This window comes from Diadema antillarum, unplaced genomic scaffold, assembly GCF_040938485.1.
Source record: "Diadema antillarum isolate AM-2024a unplaced genomic scaffold, OU_Dant_1.0 seq00000049_RagTag, whole genome shotgun sequence".
NCBI lineage: Eukaryota > Metazoa > Echinodermata > Echinoidea > Diadematoida > Diadematidae > Diadema > Diadema antillarum.
In genome coordinates, this window is record NW_027271158.1 from 425794 (window position 1) to 452647 (window position 26854).

Here is a 26854-nt window from a genome sequence, read left to right on the forward strand (position 1 = left end):
CTTTTGGATGCAGTCATATTACACCCACACAGAGAAGTAATTAGTTATTACAACAAAGGTGTTTTTATCAAAGTTCCAATTGGCTACTGCTGCATGCAAGAAGGTAGATGTAGACAATCAGTATTGAGACATTGGAAGTAGTTTCCACCACGATTCCTTCCAAATCTTTGTGGATGTGTAGGCCTACATGGTGAATTTTTATTTTTTTTTGTGAATATATTTCATTTGTAAATAAATGTAAGATTTTTCATGCCAACGATGTAGTTTGTCATAATAAAACATGTGCCTACACACATAACACTTTACATGAAACTCACAAGACACACACAAAGCTCCTACGAATGGATTATTTACCCGTGGCTATGTCAAGTGTATTCATCGCTGTGTTTTATATCAGTTTATGCAAATTGTGGGAAGTTGGTCATAATACATTAATGAAGAGTGTGTCAACATGACGTTGTTGCTGAGGTTTTTTTTTTTTTTTACCATAGTGTTCAAACTTATCCATCGAAGATCAACAACAAAAAATGTCACTATATATTAGTGGTCTTTTTAAAGTTTACTCCTGGCAATAAAATTTGGTATGATGACAGCTTTGAAAGCAGCTGCTGTCACGATAACGTCGTTTTTCCAATAGCGATATCGCTTCATCGAGAAAGCTATTGGCAAAAGCAGACACAGCTCAAATTTCGGTTAAGCAATCGTTGATCCAGCGATACAGATGGGCGTGAATGTTGAAGAAGGGAAGGAATTAACTAATTGATTAAAAAAGAATAATGTCGTTGCCGAAATTACCATCTTTTATGAAATCTACCGCTTGGCGCCCCATAGACATTATTCCCAAGATAGCTTTTCCTCCAAGTCAAGGATCACGGTCTGAACATAGGGTATATTAAGCAAGATTACTGAAAATTTTGCACGAGTTAAACCTGTTCGCCAATTATTCCAAATTGTATTCTTTTGTATTGAGTGTATGTGTGTTCTGTTTCTGTATACTCCGAAAAGAAGCATCTTCATGTCAAATACAGTTCAAATGTTCTGCACTTGGTGCTCCTATGTCACGTTGAGTGCAGTGATGTAGGACTACTGGAATACCTTCTCTATATCCAGCTCAATCACCCTCACTCAGTCAACCTCTGAAGACCGGTTTTGTAATGATTCAAACTTTATGTATGCTTTGTTCACAAAAGTTGCCCTTAACAACCACAAAGCTTGCCGGAGGCTTGCCCTACCTAGCAACAACTAAGAGAATTCCTGCCTATTGAACTTAGAGGGAGCAGGTGAATGAAATGCTTCGTCACTAGGCTGTAGGAAAAGAAACATCCATGAATTGTAATACATTACAGAAGCGGTCTATTCTAGTAAAGGCTTTGTGTCATTGATAAATACTCAGCTGCGTTCAGATTTAAAAAAAGAAATACAAGCAAAAACAACAAGAGAATAGTCCAGCCTTGGACTATAGCTTTAAAATGTTTTATCACTTGCTTTCTGTTATCATGAACAGAAATTATGTATTCTCGTATGTCTTCAAATCCTATATTTATTATGCTATATAGTATCATTATGTGCCTTCGAGGAAAAGTTATGATGAAGTGAGCCACTCCGTTGAGATTCATTTACTCCAGTTAACCCAAACCTCTTACTGTGATGAATGATTCTAATATTACAATGCATTTTGTCACTTGATGACACAGTATGTACGTAGTTCTTGTCTTTCACTACTTCACTGAAATTCGCGAAGATTTTATTTAATCTTTGAAATCTTGATTACCTCTCGTCATTTTGAAATGATTACAATGTAGCGCAATATGATTACAGTACTATTGCTCTAACGGAATAATCTCGCGCCTAGCGAGTGGTTATAGATGTGGTTCCTTTCGACAACGTTTTAAAAATCGTTTTAACAACTATAAATCAGTTAAAGTGAGTACAGAGTTTAAGAATTTATAGTGATTGGGATGAGGAATGAGAATGTTTTCAAAATTTATAACAAATTGCAATGAACAAGGATGACATGGCAACCTCACCATAAGAATGCATGAGTTGGGGTTCAAGGAAGCAGAACAAAAGAAGAAGGCATGCAAAGATTCTTCACAGGTGAACTTGTTGAGCAAGTGGTATTGTGATGGAATTGCACTGCTACATTTCTGAAATATATGAGGCTCTGATGTCATCAACACTGTTCAGTGTAATTCGTTTAAGATTTTCAACTTATTGGTTTCTCTGCTCAAAGACCACAAGAAATTCCACGAATCTATACATGGAGCTGTTGATTTATGTACTACATGATGTGAAATTATGAAAATCGTCCGGAATGTCCCTTTAAACATTGATAGTACATTGTACAGTATCATAGCATATTTTTGGGCCATGTGTCAATATTTTAGCAAAGTGATGGGTTGAGATTGAAATATTAGAGCAGTCAATAGTCATATTTAATTCTTCACCTTCCTTACTGTATAAACTGCAGTTCATTTTGGGCTGGACTGATTAGCGTAAGACAACCAGGTGTATTTGTATATTTGCTGCCAGCGCTCGAAATGTGCAGACAATTTCAGATGATGCTGTCGCTCAGACTTAATGAAAATAGACTTTATTTACGGGAAAATAGCGGTCATAGATACATATAGAACCCAGGTAAAAGCACCACAAAGTATGCTGCAACATTTAAGTTGATCCTACTCATTGTGTAATGCTTTCATCGTCTTTTATTTTGTACAGAGATGTTTTATACTTAGGGGTTTCGAAAGCAGATCACAGCACAGGTTATAAACTTACAGTCAAACCTGCCTTAGCGGTCACCTATCTATATCAGTCACTTTTTCGTCTCCCATGGGTAGCCGTTATATACAGGTTTGACTGTATTTTATGGGAAATACTTTGTTTTAACAGAAGTGACTCCTCAAAGTTATCATTCTAGGAATACATATTTGTCCGTGTCAAAATGTACTTTGATGCTGGTAAATGAGGTTTGTTCATTAAACATTATCTCATGGGTCAAAAAGGAAATTTTCGGTATGTTACACAATTGTCATATGTTATTGACGATGTTGTACTTTTTCTTTGTCTACCTTACTTTCTGTTCGTCTCTTTGTGATATTTCCCCCATCCATCCTTTCTTTCCTCTTTATCTAAATTAGAATGTCGTATGTGAGTTCAAAGGCATAAAAAAGCCTCCCACGTCATGTATATATAATACGAGAATGTGTAATTAGCTCATGGTCAGCCTTGTACAAATTACTTTTTTTTCCTTTCTTTTTTTTTTCTCAATTAGTTAGGCACTTCACTAAAGTTTCGTTTTCAAAGCGATGTGAGGCATAATCTTGCCCGACGTAACAATTTTTAGAATTCATGGTCAAACAAAGAATGAACTTGCGTAGATCCGGTTACCAGACTTGGGGAAGGATCCATTTCATTGTTTCGCATTGAATGCGTCAACATTTTGTTTTTTCATTGTATTGCCAAACACTAGACTTCAATGAACACTTTGTTGCTGACAGGTGGATGTGTTTGCAAGCACCATTTAAAATGATTACATTCTATAATCCTTACTTCACAGATATTTGTCTCAATGAATCTATTAACCGACATGCCTCATAGCACAACAATACCTTTTTCTGCGCATGAGCAAAGTGGAACTACAAACTGACTTCCTACTATTTGAAATGCCACAAATTGTGCAGTCAGATGAGCTGCCTGATACGATGATCAGTATAATTGCGACTCATAGAGCAACTTTCGCGGGAAAAGTGGCAATGAACACTAGCATTGGACACTTGACACCTGTAAAAAATTAATTACGCAACTGCAGAGTCAGAGAAGAACATGTCAAACAAGAGAAATGCCTAAAAATTTGACTGCGAAAGAAATCCGTCAGTTTGCGAAGAACTCGGAATGTTGCGTGAAATATTTGGAAGAAACAGAAACAAATGTGTGAAGTTGTTTGTTTCATTCCATGCGTCACCTTTGACTTTATTCAGGCACAACGAACGTATTCAAGGAAAAATTCACTTCAGAGTTCCCTGAACCTTCTCCATCATCAATACGCTTTAAGTTAAAGGAAAGAAGGAGAAGTGGCAGAGGTAATTAAAGAATGCTTGTATAGTAATTCACTACAGTTTCAATGTCATTGCTCCCTTTACAACAATAAAGTATATAAAGAACAGGAAATTAGCAGACTGAAATTGTTCCGGTCATCGATAATGTGACAATAGTACCAAAACTAGAGCCCGGGAGGTAGCATAACGTAACAAGGAACGAACGATTATTGCATAAAGAATATGGTGAAATCTGTGACACCTACGGCCTCTGTGACTTATGGTCAAACTGCGAAGGCCAAAATTTAGTATGTCACTTGCCAATGTCGCCAACTACTAACTATGCTGCTAACGTGATTACTTATTAAGCAATCGTGAAATTTGCTGTCGATCGTGAAATTTGTCAATGTGAATCTTTTTTTTTTTTTTTCGTAAAATGATAATACGTCACGATACATCTTCAATTATGCAATCATTAACCTAAAGAAAAGGCTGCTCCAGGACACAAAATGTCTCACATTAGATCTGCAAAAGCAAAAGCTCTTTCTCAAGCTTTTTTTTCTTTTCCACCACCGTACCAACGCAACTATTCGAGATGGAAACAGGCTTGATACACAATGATGAAACAAGTTAATGCCTATGACATCACAATGCACGCGAATTATGCGAATTAAGTGAAGGTGGAAAATTTCGATTTTGTTGGATTATTATCTCTGATGAGAATTTTGCAGTCGAGACATGGTGCAATGTGTATCTATAATGTTCTCTTAGTGTTTTTTGTTGTTGTAAATATATGTTCGGTCAGAAAATAAAGAGAGAAAAAATGAACCACCAACAACAGCAGCCTCCCTCAATAAACAAAAAGCACCGCCAAACACAAAAGTGTCTTCGCAAACAAAAACCATTGTAAAGCTATTATATGCTTATTCATTTATCTATTTGATGGTTTGCTTGCTTTCTCCCGGGGCTCCCTCTAGGAACAGAAATGTGAGCCATTTGTACCCCTAAGACCAATCAACGACAACTCCTCATCACCACTCCCCCCCCCCCCCCCCCCACACACACACAGACACACTTTTCGGGAAAAAAAATCTCACAGCCATTGGCATGGAATGTGATTAAAGTAGGATGTAGGAAAAAATGAAGTAAATTAATATACATGAAAATACACGTTGAAATGCAGATTCATGGTTCATTCGATCATCTTTACATTTCAATGGTTAAATTGCAACAATCTTCACATTTAAGGGATTGTATAGTTTTGGTTGAGGTCTAACTTCAGGTTTTTAACATTTTTGGGTGAGATAATGCGAAACCTTTCATGAAATATGAAAGAGCATGTAATTCCAATTGGAAATCAACATTTATTTGATGAAAATTGGTTTTGAAATGGCTGAGGTACCCAAAACAGAGCAATCCTAAGGGTGGGACTCACCTTTTATTACGATCGCTTTGTTTTACTTTGGTTTTGGATATTTCAGCCATTCCAAAACCGATTTTTATCATACAAACTTTGAATTCCTCTTAGAATGGTATGCTCTGTACTATTTCACAAGTGTTTCTTGATATCTCGCAAAAAGTTAAAAGCCCAATCCTCATCTCCACCAATACTATACCATCCCTTTAACCACTTGACTGCTATTGGGTAAACACGCACATTCATACCCCTGTGCTACAGCATTTTGGGGAAAATAGGATATCCATGTAAACATGGCATAGATATCTGTTTTTTACCTTTATTTTTTCTTTTTTTCATATTTTTTTTATTGGACAGAAGTCAAAATTGAATGGAGCCATTAATATACATAATTATTAAATTTTCCACCAACCCAGCTATGTCCTTGCTGATATCTTGGGTCTGTGTCAGGTGAATGTGTCAGGTGAATGTTTGCTTGGACTTTCGCCAACATTCATTAGTGGGACTAAGATATCACTATCATATCATCAGATCTTCCACTTTCACCATCAAAATATAGATATTCACTTCAAGATCCATGAGGTCTTCCTCTTCTCCTTCATAAATATCCGAACAGTCACTCAAATTACTTTCACTTCTATCATCGAGAGTATAAGCCGCATTATGAGATCGCCAACGTGAACAGGAGGCCGCCATGTTGAAAGTTGTTTTTTTCCATTCAGTACACTGGTCAATACAGTAACACATTGTCCATTCAGTGATTGAAAATAGCCAGATTTTTTTTTTTGAAAGCGCCATCTACTGTTCAAGATCTGAATGATATCACTGCAGTGCTAATTACACATTAGGGGTAAGCATGACGCGGTGCTATAGTCCTGAAAGTACAAATACCCTGAGCAATAGACGTGCTCAGCACCAGCAGGCGAAATCGAAAGCACGTCTATAGACGTGGTTAGCAGTCAAGTGGTTAGATGTACATAAAAAGTACATTCTATTACGTTGACATATCCAAGACAATACTGAAGTAATGAAAATGGTATAAAGGAAAAACAAATATGTCATGATTTTAACTGTTTATTTTTCCAAATGTTATATCATGTCATTATACATACACACATTACTTCTGAAATATTCACAATTTGTGTAAAAGAGAAAATATGCAAGTACGCCATATTTATTGAAAAATTGCGAGTTTTATAATTATGATTAAATGTTTTCGCGATGTTCAGTTGCCATGAAACTGGTGCAGTTCTAAAGAAGGCCTCGTTGTGACACTCCTTTTGAGGTAGAAATAGTGTTTTTAAAATATCATGGCTAAGTGGAAATAAAAAAAATTGTTTGTTTGAATGCAAAGCTATTGCAACAATCAAATATAAAGGATGAATTAAAAAGAGTAAAAGGAGAAAATGCTTTCATCTCTTTCTATTAGCACCACCAGATAGTCACTTTTGTTATATAATCAAATTCTCTTTTTGAATTGAGCTATCCGAGTGCAATTTACATGTTGTTATATAATTTACATATATATCAATAGCTAATGAAACTGTTGCAGTGCTCCATTGCACCAAATGATATACTGATGCTAAATGTTTTTAGATTGTTCATTGAGTTCGTCAGTTAATTCCCTGGGTCAGTATAGTCTCGCCATAATGTATGGACGTGCGCTATTCCTGATCGTTCCTTGAGATATTTTTATTTCTGGCCATTGCACAAGCTCGGTAAGAATATTGTTTATCCCAGCTAATGGGGCTAAAGTCACTTGAAAATACACCTCATCTTGACGCTCTACATGATTTGCTGTAAAAAAGTCGAGGGATCATACAGTTGTACATCTTCCCGCGTAAATGGGAATTCACAAACATGTAAGGGAGGGGGTGGAATTCTATAAGAAACAAACAAACAAACAAACAAACCGATAATAAATTATAATAATCTATGTAATAAAAAAACTTGAAGCTTTGGGATACTATTCACGACACACTTTGAATGTTTCCCTTCTCCATCTTTCCAAGTGTCAGATGCACGCAATATAACAGAAGTAGAATGTATGGTAGTCTGTTCGCAACCCACTGACCCACGTTGCTCGCAATGTTGAATTCTCCTACTATGGGGATTCCCCACTTTAGCCCTAGTCTCATTTCCAGACCCTTTGCCAGCTGTACTCCTTTTACAAAATGCGCCCTCCCACTGCGATGAAGTTGCCGCCCACGAAGTCTCCGCTGTACTTTTGTCAAAGCCATCCAGCCAAACCTGCTATTCAGTAGGCCTACTTCTTTGTCGTTAATATTTTGAGAAGGAAATTGGCACTTGCTGACGGTCTGGAAGCCAGGCTACTTCAGCCAGGCTACTTCAGCCCACCGGGCTGGCCAGAAAATACACAAAAACGGACCATGATGGGTGATGACAGTCTGTTTTAGAATCTCCAAAATTGCGGCAATAATGCAGTGAAATTTTGAATCTGTGTTTCTTAAAGGAAAAAAAAGATATTAGTATAAATTATAGTAGGTATTAGGCGTAAATATTCATAACTGCATGACACACGCCTTTAAATTAAGTTAATAATAACAACAACAACAACTTGTAAATACTCAATTCTGAGTGATACACGCCTTGAGCACGTTAACTATGTGGAACTTGCGCATTATAAGTACCCTGTATTATTATTATTATTATTATTATTATTATTATTATTATTATTATTATTATTATTATTATTATTATTATTATTATTATTATTAAAAACCAAATCAGCAACAACTTGCGTATGGCTGTGTTGGTTGTTGCGCAATCACAATGAAGCACGAGAGATGGTTGCGACACTCGCACTGGTTTTCGCCCCAAATACAAGTGTATTGCTCTATCAGTCCAGCAGTATATATATGGCATTGCTACATTGTTGTGGCCGTCTAAATGCATTGATACGGTAACTTCGATGATAGGAAGTGCAGTGAGTAGGTGAGTACACTGTTGGCCAAAGTAACCAGCAAGGTGACGGATCGTTTCTGTTAGCTGAGAACTTTGGTGATTTGCCGGAGATCTCCGTAGACGCATACAGTGAAGAGAAGTGGTAAGTGAGCTGCTGTTGACATTATTTAAACTTCATTTGTGTGATATCCACAGGACCACACAATGCTGCAGAATCAAGGTGGAGATCGATCGTAAGTTCACCAACAAGTGCCAGTCGTATATAGCTCAAAATTACTCCCCACGTCGTACTTCAGTGGGGTTTACACTTACACCCTCTTTCCACAGATTTTTTTTTTCTCATTCGGAAGCAAAGATTGTTGCATCCGGCCACCGAGGTGTATCGGATCGCAGTCTGATTAATTCGACTTGATTGGTCGAGTATCAGGCGAGTGTCAGACATGTCTCTCAGTCTAATGATCCTCATCGGACAATCTTGCTTCCTCGGATCACCACCCGACATGTCTGACTCTGACCTGATACTAGTGATAGTCGACCAATTGTCGGATTCATTGGACTGCGGTCCGATGCACTTCTGTGCGTGGCCGGAAGCGATGAACTTGGCTTCTGATGAGTGGCCGATGAGGGAAAATATCTGTGGAGTGGGGGTATTACGATTGTGGAAAAAGGACAAAGTTGAAGTATATTAATGTATGAGCGACAAAGCAAAGAGAAATTGTTTGGAAAGGAAATTATGACAAATATATTGCTTTCATTGAATGAAAAGAAGACTTGTTAGTTTGAATATCGCGTTGTTAGTTTGAATGCCAGTTCATCATGATCTAAAAATTGTCTCATATTGATTTTCCTGTCATAGTCATGGACTCATACACTGGCTCACTTTGCCATTGTCTTGCGAGTTGACCACGACAGAAATCTTCATGCTTGACATCATTCTGGACATGATTTGAAAATATCTAGCTTTTGTTCATATATATATATATATATATATATATATCATAGGCCTACACAGCGGAATGTATATATATATATATATATATATATACGTATTACATTCCGCCGTGGTATCTACAATACTAGTATTCCATCTCAGATGCTGATTCATTCATCAGTGTAAAACTTCTCAAAACCAGCATCATGAAAATAATGTCATCAAAGTTGTATAGAGACAGGCTGCCAGCGGTAAATAACAGCGTAAGTAGACAGAAAAAATCCGTCTGTCCGGAGGAATATATAGAAAAAAAAACCAACAAAACAAAACAAGGAATTGTTTGACGTTTACGGCTCTCCTCCGTGACGCCAGACGTAGTCTCCGCGAAACTTATTATTCCCGACGACCAGACAGACCGATCTTTCGGTCAAGGGTTTAAGCTAACCACTTCTGCTCTGCTCTGTTGAATCAGTAAAGTCATGGCAAGTGACTCTAAGCTGGGGAAGGTGCTGCAAAAAATAAGCCATCGAAGCCGGGATGACACCAAGCTGACAGCAGACCTTCACTCAAAGCTGGTGCAGGCACTCTCTCCATCTTCATTATCCTCTGATTTCCGTGTCAGTAGCTCCAGCAGTAGCTCTTGGTGAGTATTCCATAGGCTTTAGTCTGTTGATAATAGGAGGTGCTGTTGTGCTTCAATAGGCAATTAAAATATTTATAAGTAAAAAACACTGTGATTATTTTTATGCGGGGGGGGGGGGGGGGGGGGCAGATCCAGAGTGTATTTTCTCGTATGACTTGCAGCATGACCTGCAATGAATATTTTTATGTTTTTTGTGTTTGTTTGTTTTTTTCCTTTTTTTAAATTTTCAATAAAGAATATAACTTCACTTGAGAACCAGAACAACGCTTTCGCATTCTAAGATTTGAGCGTAAATAAGCACGAAATAATCAATTTTCATGACGTCTAAAAAAGCATTTAATCGAAAGTGCGTAGATTTATGGCATTGTTCCTAATTTAGGGTAAAGTAGCGCCCTTGTGGTTTAAATTTTTAAATTTTGCTGAAATGAAAGTTGTTTAAAATTGACACCATAATGAAGAGATCGAAACAAGATAATGCCAATAGCTCAATACATCCTTCCACAATTGCGATAAAGCCCTTCTCAGTCGATGATAAGTGCACAAAAGATATCATGGAAAAAAAAACAAGTTGAAAAAGAAAACATCCTGTCGTCAGAATAGTTCTGGCACATAAATAGATAAAGATGAAAAAGGTGTTTATAATATTGAGCAGTATCGCAGCTTACGTGTACGTTGTAACTACCCACTTGAATCAAAATACAAAATTATGCTGCACCTAGCAAACCCAAAAATCGCTACAGTAAGGTAATGCAAATGTTTTCTTTTTTCATATAGAATCCCTAGAGCAGGAGTGATGTAAAAAGAATTGAACCTATAGCGCCCAGCAAATATCACATATTAATTGCAGATTGAAGGGATGGTATAGTATTGGTTGAGTGGAGGATTCAGCTCTTAATTATTTTGCGAGATACTTAGAAACCACTTTATGAAATACTGAAGAACACACAATTCTAAGGGGAATTCAAAGTCTAGTCCTATGAAAATCGTTTATGAAATGGTTTAGCTTGATGCTTTTGTGAAAGCTCAGCTTTTCCGAAACCAATTTTCATCAAAGAAACTTTGAATTCCTCTTAGAATTATACACTCTTTCATATTTCATAAGCGGTTTCTCATTACCTCGCAAGGAATAAAGCTGGAAAAATGAAGCACCATCTCAACCAAAATTATGTCATCCCTTTAAGTGCGGTAGCCTAACAGGTGACTGAATGGTTCTCACAAGTAAGATATTTCACAATAATAATGGTATGACGAGGATGATAGTTTTTAGGTCATCGTAGTGACACTGTATGTTCAGGGTCAGCTTTGAAAGGCGGAGAAGGTGCATACTTACCCTCTTACCCCACAGCAGCCACAGGTTCTTATTGCTCCTATTCCTTGCAGCTTTTGCCTTCTTTTATATGCCAGTATTATTTGATAATCATCGGATCAGTCAACTTTATTTTAAGCATCACTTGACACTAGATGTTTGACACTATACTTAGATGAAGATTATTTTATGCTGTATCATGTTTATATCAGTTACATATACATGTATGCACATTGTATTAAAATTGTTTAGTTTTTTTTTTTGTTGTTGATGGAGCAGGACCGTATGAGGAGGACTATACACTATTCTATATTTCTAAGCTGGATATTCTGGCCTTCGCCTCTATAGCTTTGCAGACACCGAGGATGATGATCAGTACTTTGATGTAGATCTGGATGCTTTGCGTGAAGCATACCATCACATCGCTGACAAGGAGCATGTCCTGAAGAAGGTTTGTTTCTTTATGCCCTTAATGCATATAGGCATTTATTCCAAAAGTATCTGTATGATAATATTATATAAATAAATCTGTATATATACCCTATCTATAATCATATATATATGTATATATACATGTATGACCTATGAATAATATAGACACACGTATATATATTTAGATACAATATAGAGAAATAGGGTATACATATAAATGTGATATTTGTTAACCTTTTATTTTTTTCCTGTCTCATGACTGATGCTAACACAATACTACACTGCAAAAAGTCCGGTGTTAAATAGTGAACACCGAGCTGGTGTTAAATTTTCGATGCTTATTTATGGTGTTAAATTAACACCTCCGGGTGTCATTTCCAAATTTTAAACTGTTTTTTGAAGAGTTTCTTAGTAACTGCACTTCTTGTTGATTTTTAATTTAAACAAGACGATCAAGAATTTTACATTAAAATACTGGATTTTTGAAAAAATGTGAAAATAAATTTACACCAAAGTAACACCAGCTGGTGTGGTCTCTTATTGAAGCTGGACGGGTGTTAAACCATTGATATTAACACCAACAAATATCAAATCAACACCATGTGGTGTCATTTTCGAATTAACACCAGTACAGTGTCAAAATAACACCAGGTACAGTGTCAAATTAACACCACGAAGTGTCAGGTGAACACTTTTCAACACCATCACAGTGCATTTTTAACACCTGTGAGTGTGGTCCTTTATTGAAGTTTGATCGGTGTTAGATTTAACACCCGTGGTGTTAAATCTAACACCGATGTTTTTACAGTGTACTGTAAGATATCACAATACCTGCAATTGAGAACTGTTGCCCCTCAGAGTGTGTGAACATATCATTTCACTACTTTTGTTTTTGTGTAAACTGGTCAGGAACTGGAGCAATTTGACTGCATAACATTTTTCTATAGGATGCTAATCACTGTCTTCACGGCTAACGGTATTTCATATTCTTTCTACCACATTTCATTTCAACTGGAACTTCTTAGCTGTAGTTATGACTGGAAAATGACCTTTGTCCTTGGCCTGTGATCATTAGCTTCTATCGTTTCATGCAAAATAATGGGCTAATGATGTATAATAAAACCGTTGGACATATATATATATATATATATATATATATATATCTAAAATGGAATCAATGCTTTGACCTACAGTTTACAGCTCATATAGCTTGATTTTGACCTCAAGATATCAGTCACTTTGAGACTGTAATAGTGTTCCTCCCACATTTGATCTATATTCCTTATCACTCTCTTCCTATCGAATTATGTAAGCTCATGCTACCTGGACGTAGTATAACGCAACCCACGGTATTTCCATCTTGCTCAGATGGCCAAGGAAATCCACAGAGTGTACCAGGATCTGGGAACGTTTCTGTGCGAATCTACCAACAGGAAGGACGTACGTCTGATCCCCATTCTCTTGGAGTGTCCCACTTTTGATAGGGTGGAAGAGGAATGGAGCAGAGAGATCGTCTTGGACCTGGCCAAGACGCTTCTCAAATTGAACAAGGAAGACAAGTGCAAATTCAAGCTTCTCGGTGAGAGTTTTCTTCATAGAAATGTTCTTGTATTATTGTATCTCTACGACTTCCTTCCAACTCAAACTAAGATTATGAGTGAGTTAGTATATCCTATTTGCTAGACCTGTTTTGTAAAAGATATATTTGCTCAGTAGAATGAATGAGCCTGGTGTTTCTCTTGATTTCATGTATTCATGTAGGTCGTATGTATTTTTTAGAAGTATCCTGCAATTGTAAATGCTATGGACGGAGTTACCGATCTTTCAATCCTGTTCCACAGTGTAAGCTAGTAGTCGTGATAGTAACTAAGTTAATACAAAGCAAAATGTCTATGCCTACAAGCAACCAAGTATAATACCGTTACATTGCACTACTCACAGGTCTGGTTTCATTAGGAGAATGCTGCTTCAACATAGGTGTTGATGTCAATAAGATGTCAAAATGCAGGAGTTGATATTGCTTCCTTTTACAGGTTTTCTGTTCTTTTTTTATCTGACTGATTTTGCTCTGGTTTCACGTCAGAAAAAAAAAACTACAGACTTGATAGATGCCATATTTTGCTATGCATGAACAGAAAGAGAAATAAGTGCGTCGCAAGACTGAGAAAAAGTTAGGCTTGGACTTTGTCCATCTGGACTAGGTATTTGACCATGTCTCGAGGAAAATGGTGAGATGGGTGATCAAGAAAGTTGGTGTTGAGAAGTGGTTGTTGCAAGCAATTAATGCTTTGTTCAGGATGTTGGTCTAGGCAGGACTGAGTTATGGCAGGATCTCCCTTCAAGACAGAATAGGGAATGCATGCCTCCAAGACTCTCTAAGTTCGTTGAGAGTACAGTGGACTTCCCTCATCACGAAGACCTCGGGGGACCAGCAGTTTTCTTTCTTTTGTTTTTTCGTTATATCGAAATTTCGTTACAACCAAACAAATAAACAATGAAAAAAAAAACATAAAGCGGATAACGTTGCGGCGTGAATTTTTACTTTGTTGTGACCGGAATTTCGTTATAATTGTTTTTGTTATTATGGGAGTGCACCGATAGCAGCAAAGATAGGAGCTGTTGGGTATTAGCTTCTGAAGGCTACAAAGCTCAGTATCCGATTCAGGACCAGAGAAGCAGTCCCTCCATGAACCGGATAGAACGATGACAGCTAGCGGACATTAGAATATCTCGATTTCACAGCCTGTGAAGGAAAGGCAATATCCAACCACAAAATAGGGTGGGACAAATCTGATATAGACGTCGAGCGATGTTGATGAATAATTTGTTGATATAGGTGTAAAGATGACATAAGGAAAAGCGCCGGAGGTAAAAATGTCAGAGGTCAAAATTATGACAGGTTAAAATGCCAAAGTGGAAAAAAGGGTAAAAGTACCATTAATGGGACCCCCAAGACGATAACGTTAAATGCCACTGGTAAAAATATCAGATATTAACATGTAAGAGAAAACAATGTCTCGGGGGAAAATGTCAGAGGTAAAACTGTCAGAGCTAATGATGCTAGATATTAAAACAAAAATGTCAAAAGAAAAAATTTCTGAAGTTATCATAATGTATAGGTAAAATGCTAGAGATCAAACAAATAGAAAAGTTCGTCTGACATTTGTATTTATGATTTTTTTCCTTTTTTGGGGGGCACTTTTGTCTCTGATATTTTCACCTGCCCTGATTTTTGTCAAGGGTATATGTGCATCAGTTAAGTTGTGTTGCTTTATCATTATTTTTTGTTTGAAAATCGTTCTTGAGCTTTTATAGTCGATTTGATTTTGTTATGTCCTGGTACTCGCAGGAGAGTGGTGGTACCAGGAGCCAGAACTCTTGGCAAGGACTGTCAGGGTGCTTCTCAAGACTCTCCAATGCGAGCATGGGCCAAAGGAGTACCTGCAACTGGACAGAGAAGATTTATATTTGGAAACACTGAATATTCTTCATGCGGTAGGTTTATAGGAAACAACGTTTACTGTTGCGCAGTGCAAATGAATACTGATGTTTTAAGGTAATTAAGTCGTGGAAACCCAGTGTCAGGAGAGAGTTTCGGAGTAAAGGAGAGTTTTGAATTACATAACATCATCACCCGAACTAATCACTTATACCCCTACATATATGGCACGAACATATTAGATTTTGAAAATCACTGTCACTATATACCTCAGCAATTATAACCCCCTCGGCATCACATACGTTTTCTTCCTTAGTTCGTGACTTAAAGAGGAAATTATTGATAGTTTCTTTCTAAGCTATTGGGAGATACCAGAGCCTACGACATTATTCAAAATGGCATTAAAGAATGATTTCTTATAGCTTTCCTACTTTTTTCCTCCGATTTAAATGCAACTGTCTCCGTTACTTCAGGTAATATAACTCTATACATGAAAATCAGTTTGACTCTGGAGGTGATTCTCACTTTAAAGGTTTAAAAAAGAGCAGCTCTCAGAAGGGTTCAAAATTCATCTTCCACCATTTGGAATTTTGTTTCGTCACGCAATGCAATTATTACATCGAAAGGGTCTACCATGAAACTTGTCTGACTTACGCGATTTGAACTTTGATCAACATACCCAAGCTCTAAAATTCCGACATTGGTATGTTAAATAGTCCAAGGCGGACAAGATAAAGTGATAGAAAGAGAATATTGGTGCCGATGGTCGATAAAGTTCAACGTGCCACTGCCGAAAGCCTGGGATATAGCCTGATGGTGTAGTGTCAGGTATCTTGCCCAGCAGCAGTAATAGGTTTCACGTTCGAATCACACGGGTTTCATTTTATCCGACATGCTTGTTAAAAAATGTAGATCAGCAGGGGGTGTCAAGTTAAATCGTGTTATCACATACATTTGTTAAGCATATCTATGTCCGATTTGAGAGTAAAACTTAACAGTTTCTGAGGTCATTTGTGAACTATGATTATATTTTGCCTTTAAGGATGTTATTACCATCAAATCTTATCCTTCCTACAGTGTCATCAGCTTAGTAGCATCTTGTCAATGGCGTCCTTTTTTCTCCAGGTGAATGGCGCCCAATCGGGCGGCAAAATCATTCCTGACGAAAGTTTCTACCTTCAGGGTTTAGAGTCTGATGATGTGCTGGATAAGCATCTTGACAACTACTTCCAGAACAAGCAAACCACGCTGACATATCAACGGCAACCATGGGTATACGAACTGGTATGACAGCATTGTGTTTTGTTTCGTTTTTCCCCTTCTCCATGAGTTGAATGCATAGGAAGAGGGGCATTTAGAATGTGGAATCATTTTGATTTTGGTGATATATTATGATAAGAAGATACGAATAATTGTACAACTGTAGCAGTGCATCAAATTCAAGTACCTGTCTATCGCAAAGGAACTCCGTCAGATAAATCTCTTAAGTAGCTGATTTAGGTCCATACAAATAGTGTCGGAAAGCGAGCTTGCGTGGTGTTGACTGTGAACTACCATGCCATTTTTATGCCTCCGCCACGAAGTGTCGCCGGAGACATTAAATGTCTTCGGGTTGTCCGTCCGTCCGTCCGTCCTTCTGTCCTTCCGTTCGTAATCAATTTTGTGGACAGCGTATCTAAAAAAACAAACAAACAAACAAACGTTAGAGGTATCCTAATGAAACTTGGCATGTATAATAAAAATTATGCATGAGTGGGCGCAGTTGTGCCTATCAACTTTTGGACGCACATGCTCAAGGTAAAAAGGTCAAACGGTCAAGGTCAAATGCTCAAAATTTCACTATTCCCCCTGTATCTATGCAGTGACTAGAGGCATTTTCTTCAAACTTGGTGTATACATGAACTACCAAATAAAGATTCCCCAGAGAGAGTTTCGGGTCATGAGGTCAAAGTTCATGGGTCAAAGATCAAGTGAAAATGTTAAAATTTCACTTTTTTCCATATCTCACAAATATTTCAAGGTATCTTCATGGAACTTAGTATATATGCATGTACTGACTGGCAGTGATCATGAAGGGAATTTAGGGGTCATGGATCAAAGGTCAGGGGTCAAAGGTCAAGGTCAACTCATCAAAATGTCATTATTTCCCTCTTATCTATGCGAAGCCTGCAGGATTTTTTCTTGAAACTTAGTGTATGCATGTATAACCATATACAGATTCTCTTGGAAGTTTCTTGCCAAAAGTTCAAAGGTCGAAAGATCAGAGTTCAAGTGAAAGGGCTAAATTTCATTTCCTCTTTAAACTTATAAAAGGAACAAAAGTTGGGTACAAATCCTCAAACCCTCAAATACATGCACTCTGTGACAGTATAACCATTCATCCAAATTCACCTAGTTCAAGGAAAGTGAACATTCAATGCATTTGTGACAAACCTGTCATTTTAATATTTTGCCAGTTATGTGAAACCGTCATCACACATTGTCAAGACATTGTGCTTTAGACTTATTCGGAGAACCACGCATTATGACTGCGCTGCTCGCTGACTTTTTACTTTCTAGTCTCGCACATCTTATGATGCCATTTTCGCGAAAATCAGCCATACCGATACGATGCTGCACGACCTTTTATACATGCTTGTCAGACCGCAATTGGCTCAAAACGTGATTTGGTATAAAGGCTATGCAAATGCAGTTTTCTTACCTTATTCAAAATGATATAAATATTTTCACATTCATTGGCTGAAATCTATTACTTTTAGCACAATTATGCTTGAAATATGTGCTGTCATAAATTTTGTGAAAAAAATATAAAACAAAAAGTCGAAAAACAAAGAAAGACATAAATTCATAGAAAAATACAATACAAAAGAAATAAGTTTTGATACCATATTATTTGTTACAAGTACCTTCCTATAGGAATGCTTCAAAAATGTTATCACCAAAAATTAGTATTCTATGAGTTTTATTTTCTGATTTATAGCAAAATGTATGATTTTACGCATTGGCCTATATTAGCGTAATTAATTAGTGTAATGAAAATTTCAATTTCTTCTGTTATAATTTGGTAGATTGCGCCGCAGGTAATGTATTTGCCACTTTTCATGGCGATCGACGGCCGAGATAGAATTAATCTATGCATGGGGAAGAAAATTCCTATGCCAATTCAAGGGAGAGATTATGTGTAACAGTATAATGTTCCATGTGGTTATACACCGATGTACCGTCATGCTACAAAGACATCTAGGAATTCTTTGAGCCGATTTGAAATGATATCCACGTTGTGATGGCAGAGTTCTCTTTCATACTGCTGATGTTTCCAATTACTCCCTTAGTTTGAGTGGCCATTTACCTTGGTGGACTTTCCTTTCCTGCTTCCTGTGTCCATAAAGTGGAGGATAGCTTGTATGGAATTCACCGTTGAACAGGTGGTAAGTATTGAATAACTTAAAAAAAAATTAGAGCAGTAGCGGCAAAACGGTAAAAAGCGGTGAAGCAGAATTATAAATACTGTCAGTAGCACGTTACTGGGGATGGTGGTCGGATGACCTCCAATCAAGATTTTACCGGGTAGAAAAAAAAATAACAGTATCGAAAATAAATGTATTCGGTGCACGCACACACACACCTACATAATATATAATATGTACATATATATTAAATATATGTATATATATTATTCATATATATATATATATATATATATGTATATATATATATATATATATATATATATATATATATATATACATATATCTTTTTTTAACTCACCAAAGGTTCAGATGAGCTTTTGCATCGTATATCCTGTGTAAACATTTCGCATTGATTCATCTTCTTCTTGAAAACCCTATTAAGTGTTTTCACCATATTGGCAGGTAGCATCCATGTGGGGATAGGGATCTCAATTTGCTCAAATGGGCACAATGTCCCTCTCCCTTGCTACTGAATCTTTTTTTTTTTATCTTCTTCTCTAGATCTAGGAGAAATAGAGCTAAGTAAATGCCATAATCAAACCTAGAAGATTGTTGACTGTAGTTTCAAGTTTGTTTATAGCAGATTCCCTGTGGGGATCAAATTGGGTCCGATTTTTACATTTTCATCTTCTTGAAAATCCATGACCAGATTTTCCCAAATCTTAGCAGTTATAATTGCCAGAGTGACAGAACATGAATACATTAAAATGGGCACCATTCCCTACTCGGGGCCGGAAAGGGAGGGTGGGGGGGGGGGGGGGGGGGGGGGAGGGGGAGGGGGGAGGGGGAGGGGGGAGGGGGGAGCGGGCGGAGTCTTAAAATTAAGTAATTTTTACAAATCTTCTCTCGAACCTGAAGTAAGTAGATTGGTGGCTGTAGCTTCAGGTTTGCTCATGGCAGATCCAGCATGTCAAAAGGTGGGCCCTGTGTTGTGTGTCTCTCTGTGTGTGTGTGTGTGTGTGTAGAAGGGGGGGGGGGGTAAAATGAGAGCCCAATTCTCACATGTTCACCTCCGTGAAAAAGGCATCTTCAGATTTTCATCAAACTTGGTAGGTAATATCGCTATATGATATAAGAATATACACGTACCTGTATAAATGGTCATCGTTCCTTTTGGAAGGACAGGACGTAATGCCCCTGTGGCCCCCTTGAGGTCGTGTGGAGGGAATTCTAAGCTCCTAGATTAATAAATCTAACCAAATTGTTTCCTTTAGAGCCAGAAGTAATAAGGTAAATTATGGTTATTATGTAAGTTATAATTCAATTCAATTCAATTCAAATTCAATTGTTGTTGTTGTTTTAAAGAACGAAAGAAGACAGAGAGAGAAATGGGGCCCTATACAAATAATTTGCCCCAGAAATTCAATTCAAAGGTTTTATTTTCACTTCTTTCAACAGAATGTACAAAAAAATATAGATTCTGCATGCGTTTGAAGGAATGATACATAGATAGCAAAGAATAACATTTGTCAATTATATTATGTTATGTTATGTAAGTTTGTTTATGGCGCATCTAGGGGTGGGCTCTGTGGTGTGGGGACCAAATTGGGGCCCAATTTTCACATTTTTATTGCCAGAACAAATAATTGTCAAATTTGTCACCAGACTTAGCAGTTATTGTAGCTAGGGTGATAGGATATATATCTGTATAAACATGATAAATTGGCACTATGCCGCCACCCACTGACCCCAGAACCCCCAAATTAGAGAATATTAAAAAGAAAGAACAGTGTCTATAATGCCAGGAATACTCTGAGTAAATACAAAAAATTGATGTACTTTCAAGTTTGTTTATGACAGATTTAGGCCCCATCGGGACCTCAATCGAATTGGGGGCCAGTTATTACATTTTATTTCTGTTATTGTTGTTAAAAATGCAAAAGTTTGTTTACTTCAAAAAATGATCAAATTTTGTTCAAATTGGCAGGTATTATATGCCAGTGTGATAGCATATACACACCAAGCCTCCCTTGAAGCCCTCACTATCTAGCGGTAATGGGGCTCTTAGTGGAAGATACAATAGTTATTGTCTTCCTTTTGTTATAATGATAAAATCATTTTGAATTGAATTGAATAAAATGTGCGGCTACAAATTCAACTTTCCAACGAATTCTCTGAGTTTTATACCCTCTTTTATCCAGCTGGATGTTGGATGTATTTTTTTTTTTTTGGGGGGGGGGGGGGGTCTGGCTTTGCAGGTGTATGTGTTCTCTTCTCAATACTTCCCCGTCTCTTTTGAAGACACGAAATGTATGATTTTCTAAAACTGTCTAAACCGTATAATACCATTGTCATTATACATTGATTCATATCTGTTACTACTGCCAAAATGATAACGGTTCATCCACTGACAGCATGTGGCTTATCCGACCCCCAGACCTGCATGAGAGAAGAATTTGAAATATCCCTTTATATTTGTATTTTTTTGGGTATTTTTTCTCTATATTTTGGTCATTTATTGTACCCGTGCTCCTCATCTCAATCTATAGCTCGAATTTAATTGGGACCTACGCTCCATAAGTTTGCTTTTTAGTAGGTTCCTTCATATTTCTTTAGCATTCATTCCCATATTCCAACTTTTGTAGATCGGCCACTGTGTTTTGTATGTTTGCAGTATTTTATGTATGTCTCTTAGCTGGATATTATGTATTGGCCCTATTTCATCTTGTAATATGCCTCCTAGCTGGATATCATATATTATTTAATTTTGCTACATTTGATGTATTTCTTTTCATCAATTGAGAAATATGAAATAAATTGGAATTTAAAATTCAAATTTTTGACGGACGAGCAGGTAGGCCTGAACGTGTGCAATATATTTCCCGGATGACCCTTGCCCTTTACCCTTCCCTAGCACTGCAAACGATCAGGAAGTCCCAAAGAGATTTTTCTCCTCCCCACCACCGGGAAAAATCTCTTTGGGAAGACCTAGCCCTTCATGGTCACGTTGTTGAAAGATATTTTCATTCCTATGTAAGGATTTGTATGTGTTAACAGTTTGTTTTTCCAAGGTACAAAGGCAGGTGCTTTCTGACCATATTATATTTAGAAAATTTGGAGACATTTTGTTACAGAGTTCCCAGTCAATTTTGTAAAATTATGATACATTTTGATTTCATGTGCATTCAGATTTAGGTTTTCAAGCAGTGGAGTGATTTTGGTTCGATGATTTCATGTTTAGTGCTTTCAGATTCGTTTGTAGGCACTCAAATTAACAGTACAAAATTCGTATTTGGTCATAAATTTCCAAATTGGGGAAATTCAGATTAATGCGATCCACTGTATAAACACTTCAAAGCACTTGCAATTTCGTTTTTTGAGCCATCGATTTTTACATCTTAGCATTCAATTTTGTAAACACATGCATGATTATCATTAGTAAGAGTGATTTTATCCACACCGTCTCAATGTTTTGAAGACAAGCGTATTCGGAGTGATGAGACCATTTTTGACTGAATTTTTACTGAATTTCTGTCAAACAATGAAAAGAATGTAATAAACAATGCCGTAGTGGCCACCGCTTCATAATAGTCACTTGTCAACAGAGGCCTCGCCTGAATATGAGATCCTCGTGGAGATACTGCACTACAACACCTCTCTGTAGGCACTCCTCGCATTTGGGTGACCCAAAGGCAGTTGACAAACTTGGCGATCCATGATTAACATTTAGCTCGATACAGGCAATATGTGTATACATGAAATTAAATGTCTACTTGTTATCTATAACAGAACAGGCCCCAAAGACTATCTAACATAATATATGAGTTTACCTTCTTACACAACTCAGCTTTTGGCATATCCAGCGTGCTTTCTCGATATCGTTGAAGAGATGATGAAAACAGGCAACCCCTTCGCCCCGTTCTTCCCAGGGAACAGGATGTTTGTCCCCGAGCAAATTCACTTTGAGGTCAACAGGGAAAAGGTTGTGGAATCAGCACTTGAAAATGTTCGATCAAGGGCCACAGGAGAAAGCGGAAAGCCACTGGAAGTTCACTTTGTAAATGATGTGGCCTTGGGCGTCAATGGCGGCGGACCAATGAAGGTAAAAGTCATAATTTATGTTTCATCTTTTGTCGCTTGAGTGATCATTCCTTTTAGTCCATGGGCCAGGTCAGATATTGGTACCACCAAAAGGGACAAAACCTTTGTGGTGCCGTTTTGTTTGTTAGGGATATATAAGTGTATCAAACTATGATAGCAATTCCAAATGAGTAGCTTAGTCATAAAAAATGTAGTCTTTAATCAATGCATTCTTGGCTTTAATAATCAGCCCGCGCGTCTGAACCGAGACTATACACAGAACGATAAAGCACGGTCTCTACGGAGCGCGCTGTTTTGAACGCGGTGTATCTCTCTGTGGAGTGATAGTCTACGTTCAAGGCATCCGCGGTCATATCCAAATGCTGTTCTACATGGTATACCTCTCTTTATGTAGGAAAATGTATGGAATGGGAGACGTTACCGCAAAACGGTATTTTCTTATCATTCATTGCCATCCATTTTCTCGCTAAAATCCCCATGGAAAATTATTTCTACGATAAATTGCTACATTCGACTGTGCATATTTTCATATCTTTGGCGAGCAAGAACTAACAATATTTAAGGTTTTCATACAGTTTTATAGCCAATTCAAGGGCTACATCTGGATGAGTTACTATCGAATCAATGAATAATTTTAAGACATAGCTTAATCAAGGCTTACATGTTATTATAATAAGATAAGTGATAATAAATTTCCTGTTTGGAAGAACAATGAAAATTGGAATTATGGAGTAATCACAATAAAGACGGCAGTTCAAAATGATGAGATTATACAGAGCGGAAGAGCGGAGTACAGATGTAAATTCCATTATATATAAAGTTAGATAACAGCCTCAAACAAGGTATTTGCAGATCTTGATACCAGCAAATGACCGCGGTCGTACCCCATATGGGTTGTATACAGCAAGGGAATTGGAGGGTTTTGTCCATTCCCATTCCTAGACTTTTACCCCCAAAACCAGACTTTTTTTTAACATGTACATCACGTTTTGAGTAAGTCATTCAACAACTGAAGAAATTATCCTTTTTTTTTGGGGGGGGGGGGGGGAGGGGTTGTTAATTTTGCTTCTCGCAACTTTGTTATTCTAGCATGACGCATGGCAAGGAGCAAAGTAATTTCGATTTAGCAATTCTATTTGTTTCTCGGTATCTACTTGGAATTTTTTTATACCTTGTGTCAGAAGGGATCGTCATAATAATTCTTCCCTGTTCTAGACTTATGAAACTCTACCAAAATGCAATTGCACTGAAAATTTTGACAATACTCTGCAACAAGCACTAATTTGCTCCGTCGACATAGCTCTATTTGCATTTGCGGAGATTTGCTACTCCCCAGTATATCGAAAATCGTATATAAAAACAAGACAGTAGAACAAAGCCGCCCCAAAACTCTCTCTTTTCGTTTAACGTCCATAATTTATTATACATCTGCGTGCCTATTTTGTATTTGCTCATTAGTTTGTTTGAATTGGAATTAATGTTCGTTTTTCGTATATCTTTTGGTATGATTATCATGGCACTATTTATCCAATTTCCCGTCACTTTATCCTTTCCATTAGGTGTCGAAGTAAATTTGCTCTGAAGAGTGTTTCGTATATTTAGTAACATTAACTCACCCGTTTTGCAGAATTATTAGTATTAACAAGGATGTTTTGCTATCTCTCTTTGCGCTCGTGATTTTGCTGAATATGTAGATATCTCGCTATTGACGTTTTGGTACTTGGGAGTTGTTTGTTGAGGTGTCTATGTCAAAATGATATCGAAAGAGGTGCTCGGCTGATACTGAAAATTTTAAATTTTGCTCACTATAAGTTTGATACATTGTCTGATCACCTCCAAATTTTATGTCGTTTCCCGAAACTTATTACGCATATCATACGTTGTATAAGATATGTTTAATTAGTGTTAACGTATTTTGGTTACCATGGCAACAAATAAACATAAGCAAGTTCCGTTTCACATTCTGACCCTTTGTTAGCTTCTTGTTACTTATTATCTTATGTATTCTCAACATAAAATAATACAATTTTATACTTTTAAAGGAAGTATTCAATTATGTTTGAAAAAAACTACAGCGCCCTCTTGTGTTTTGTCTTGATTTTTTTCTGTGGTAAACACCATTTTTCTTATTTATTTATTTATTTATTTATTTATTTATTTATTTCACATATTTAAAAAGGGTAGCCCAAGTCAGTACTGGCTGGTTTTCATCGGGGCCCTTTAAAAACACAACACATAAAACATTCCAGAATTACATTTACTAACAAACATAGAAAAAGAAAAAAAATATCATTTACATTCAATACAATCAAAATCAACATATAACGCTTATAGAACAATATCAAAGACATGTAAATACTACAAAGTTTCTAAATGAACAAAAATGAATTGGGAAAAACTACAGCAAAAGCATTTATTGCACAATTCAAACAACCGATAAAACTGTGAAAGACCGTGTTAGTCATTGAAAAAAAAAATCTCGATAATAAAACACACATAATATATCATAGGCTCCTTTTGAACAATTCTAAGTTGGGGGAACATCGTGTCTCTAGATTCACACATATCATAATCTGCTTTTGAACAAACCTAAGTTGGGGGAACATCGCGTCTCTAATGGCAAATTATTCCAGTGAGATACCGCTGTATGATCTCCTGTAAAATTCGGTATTACATCTCGGGATCTCAAGTTTGCACTGCCCCGAGTTGCGTGTAACGCGTTGGGCTACTGCATCATGCATAACAAACTTATTTGCGAGTAAAAAGGGTGCAAGATGGTGCACACATTTAAATGTCATGCATGCCATTGCTTTTGAATACAATGTTTGTAACGTTGGCCAATTAAGTTGATTGAGCACTTGCGCGGATGGGGTTTCCCATGAACAGCCAGCTATAATGTAAGCGGCTCGCTTGTGTAACCTGTTGATGGTTTCGTAGTTTTGTTGTGACCTGTTGGTCCATACATTGCAACAATACAAGGCATGTGGGAGGATATAACCCCAGTATAATAGACTGAGATAGTGAGTGTTGAACGCTCCCTTGAGCCTTCGAAGAATACCTAATTTCTGCTTTACTTGCAGGGCGACTCTATCAACATGCTTGTTGAACTGCAAATTATCGTCTATCATAATTCCAAGACATTTATACTGAGAAACACATTCAACTGGGGTTGATCTTATCTGTACATATAATCTGCTGACATTTAAAGTTTGAACTTTTTGCCTAGACCCAATTACCATTACTTTAGTTTTATTAATATTCACAAGCAGTTTGTTTTTTTGGGTCCATTATGTAAACCTCCTCAAGAGCATGGTTCAGTTTTGACTGAATTTCATCCACGCTTCTGACCTCGCACAGATAAAGTCGCGTCGTCTGCGAAAAGAAACATTTCTCCGTTGTGGATACTCATGGGTAAATCATTAATGAATATGGAAAAAAAGTATTGGCGCTAACACTGAACCCTGTGGAACTCCGTGTTGTATTGCTCTAATAGATGATTTTTTCCCTTTTACAGACACAAATTGACTTCTACCTTTCAAATATGAAGTAAACCATCGTACACTTCTATTTGTGCAACCTACAGACTTCAATTTCAATTTCAGTAACAATATTTCGTGGTTTACTGCATCAAAAGCTTTTCTCATGTCAATAAATGCAACACCATTTACGTATCCGTGATCTACATTCCGAGACCACTGATCAACCATACAAAGAGAGGCGGTTTCGCACGAATGATTAGGTCGGAAACCGAACTGTCTATCTGATAATACCTCGTTTCCGATCAAATAATCTTGAAATGATACATTAACAATTTTTTTCTAGTATCTTAGACAATATTGATAATAATGAAACAGGTCGATAATTTTCAACATTTGATTTACTTCCGGCTTTGTGTATGGGTTGGACTCGTGCGATTTTCCAATCTTCCAAAAATTCACCCTGGTCCAATGATAAATTAAGAATATGCGTTAAGCTTTGAATTACATTCGGGGCATTGCAAGCATATTTCAATAAGTATGTAGAAACATCGTCAGGACCAGCGGCTTTTTTAACTGGAATACGGTTGATTTCATTAACAATAAATTCATCTGTCACATCAGGAAGATCAAATGAGATGTCAGGGGGAACATAACCAACAGCCCTTTCGTCATAAAACTCATTAATACCACCGCTATTTTCACAGATATCAAAGTTTGTTGGATTAAACAACATA

The 26854-nt window shown here is 37.1% G+C and overlaps 1 protein-coding gene across 1 annotated transcript in view; it reads left to right on the plus strand.

Moving 5' to 3' along the window:
- The window catches only part of LOC139725529 (probable E3 ubiquitin-protein ligase HERC4), a 54793-nt gene that overhangs the window by 23146 nt on the left and 4793 nt on the right, over positions 1 to 26854 (plus strand). The window contains exons 4-8 of the mRNA XM_071636613.1: positions 13060 to 13270; positions 15041 to 15186; positions 16256 to 16414; positions 18463 to 18558; positions 22388 to 22642. Of these exons, the coding sequence (XP_071492714.1) occupies positions 13060 to 13270; positions 15041 to 15186; positions 16256 to 16414; positions 18463 to 18558; positions 22388 to 22642 (867 nt within the window). The remainder of the gene's footprint in view (positions 1 to 13059; positions 13271 to 15040; positions 15187 to 16255; positions 16415 to 18462; positions 18559 to 22387; positions 22643 to 26854) is intronic.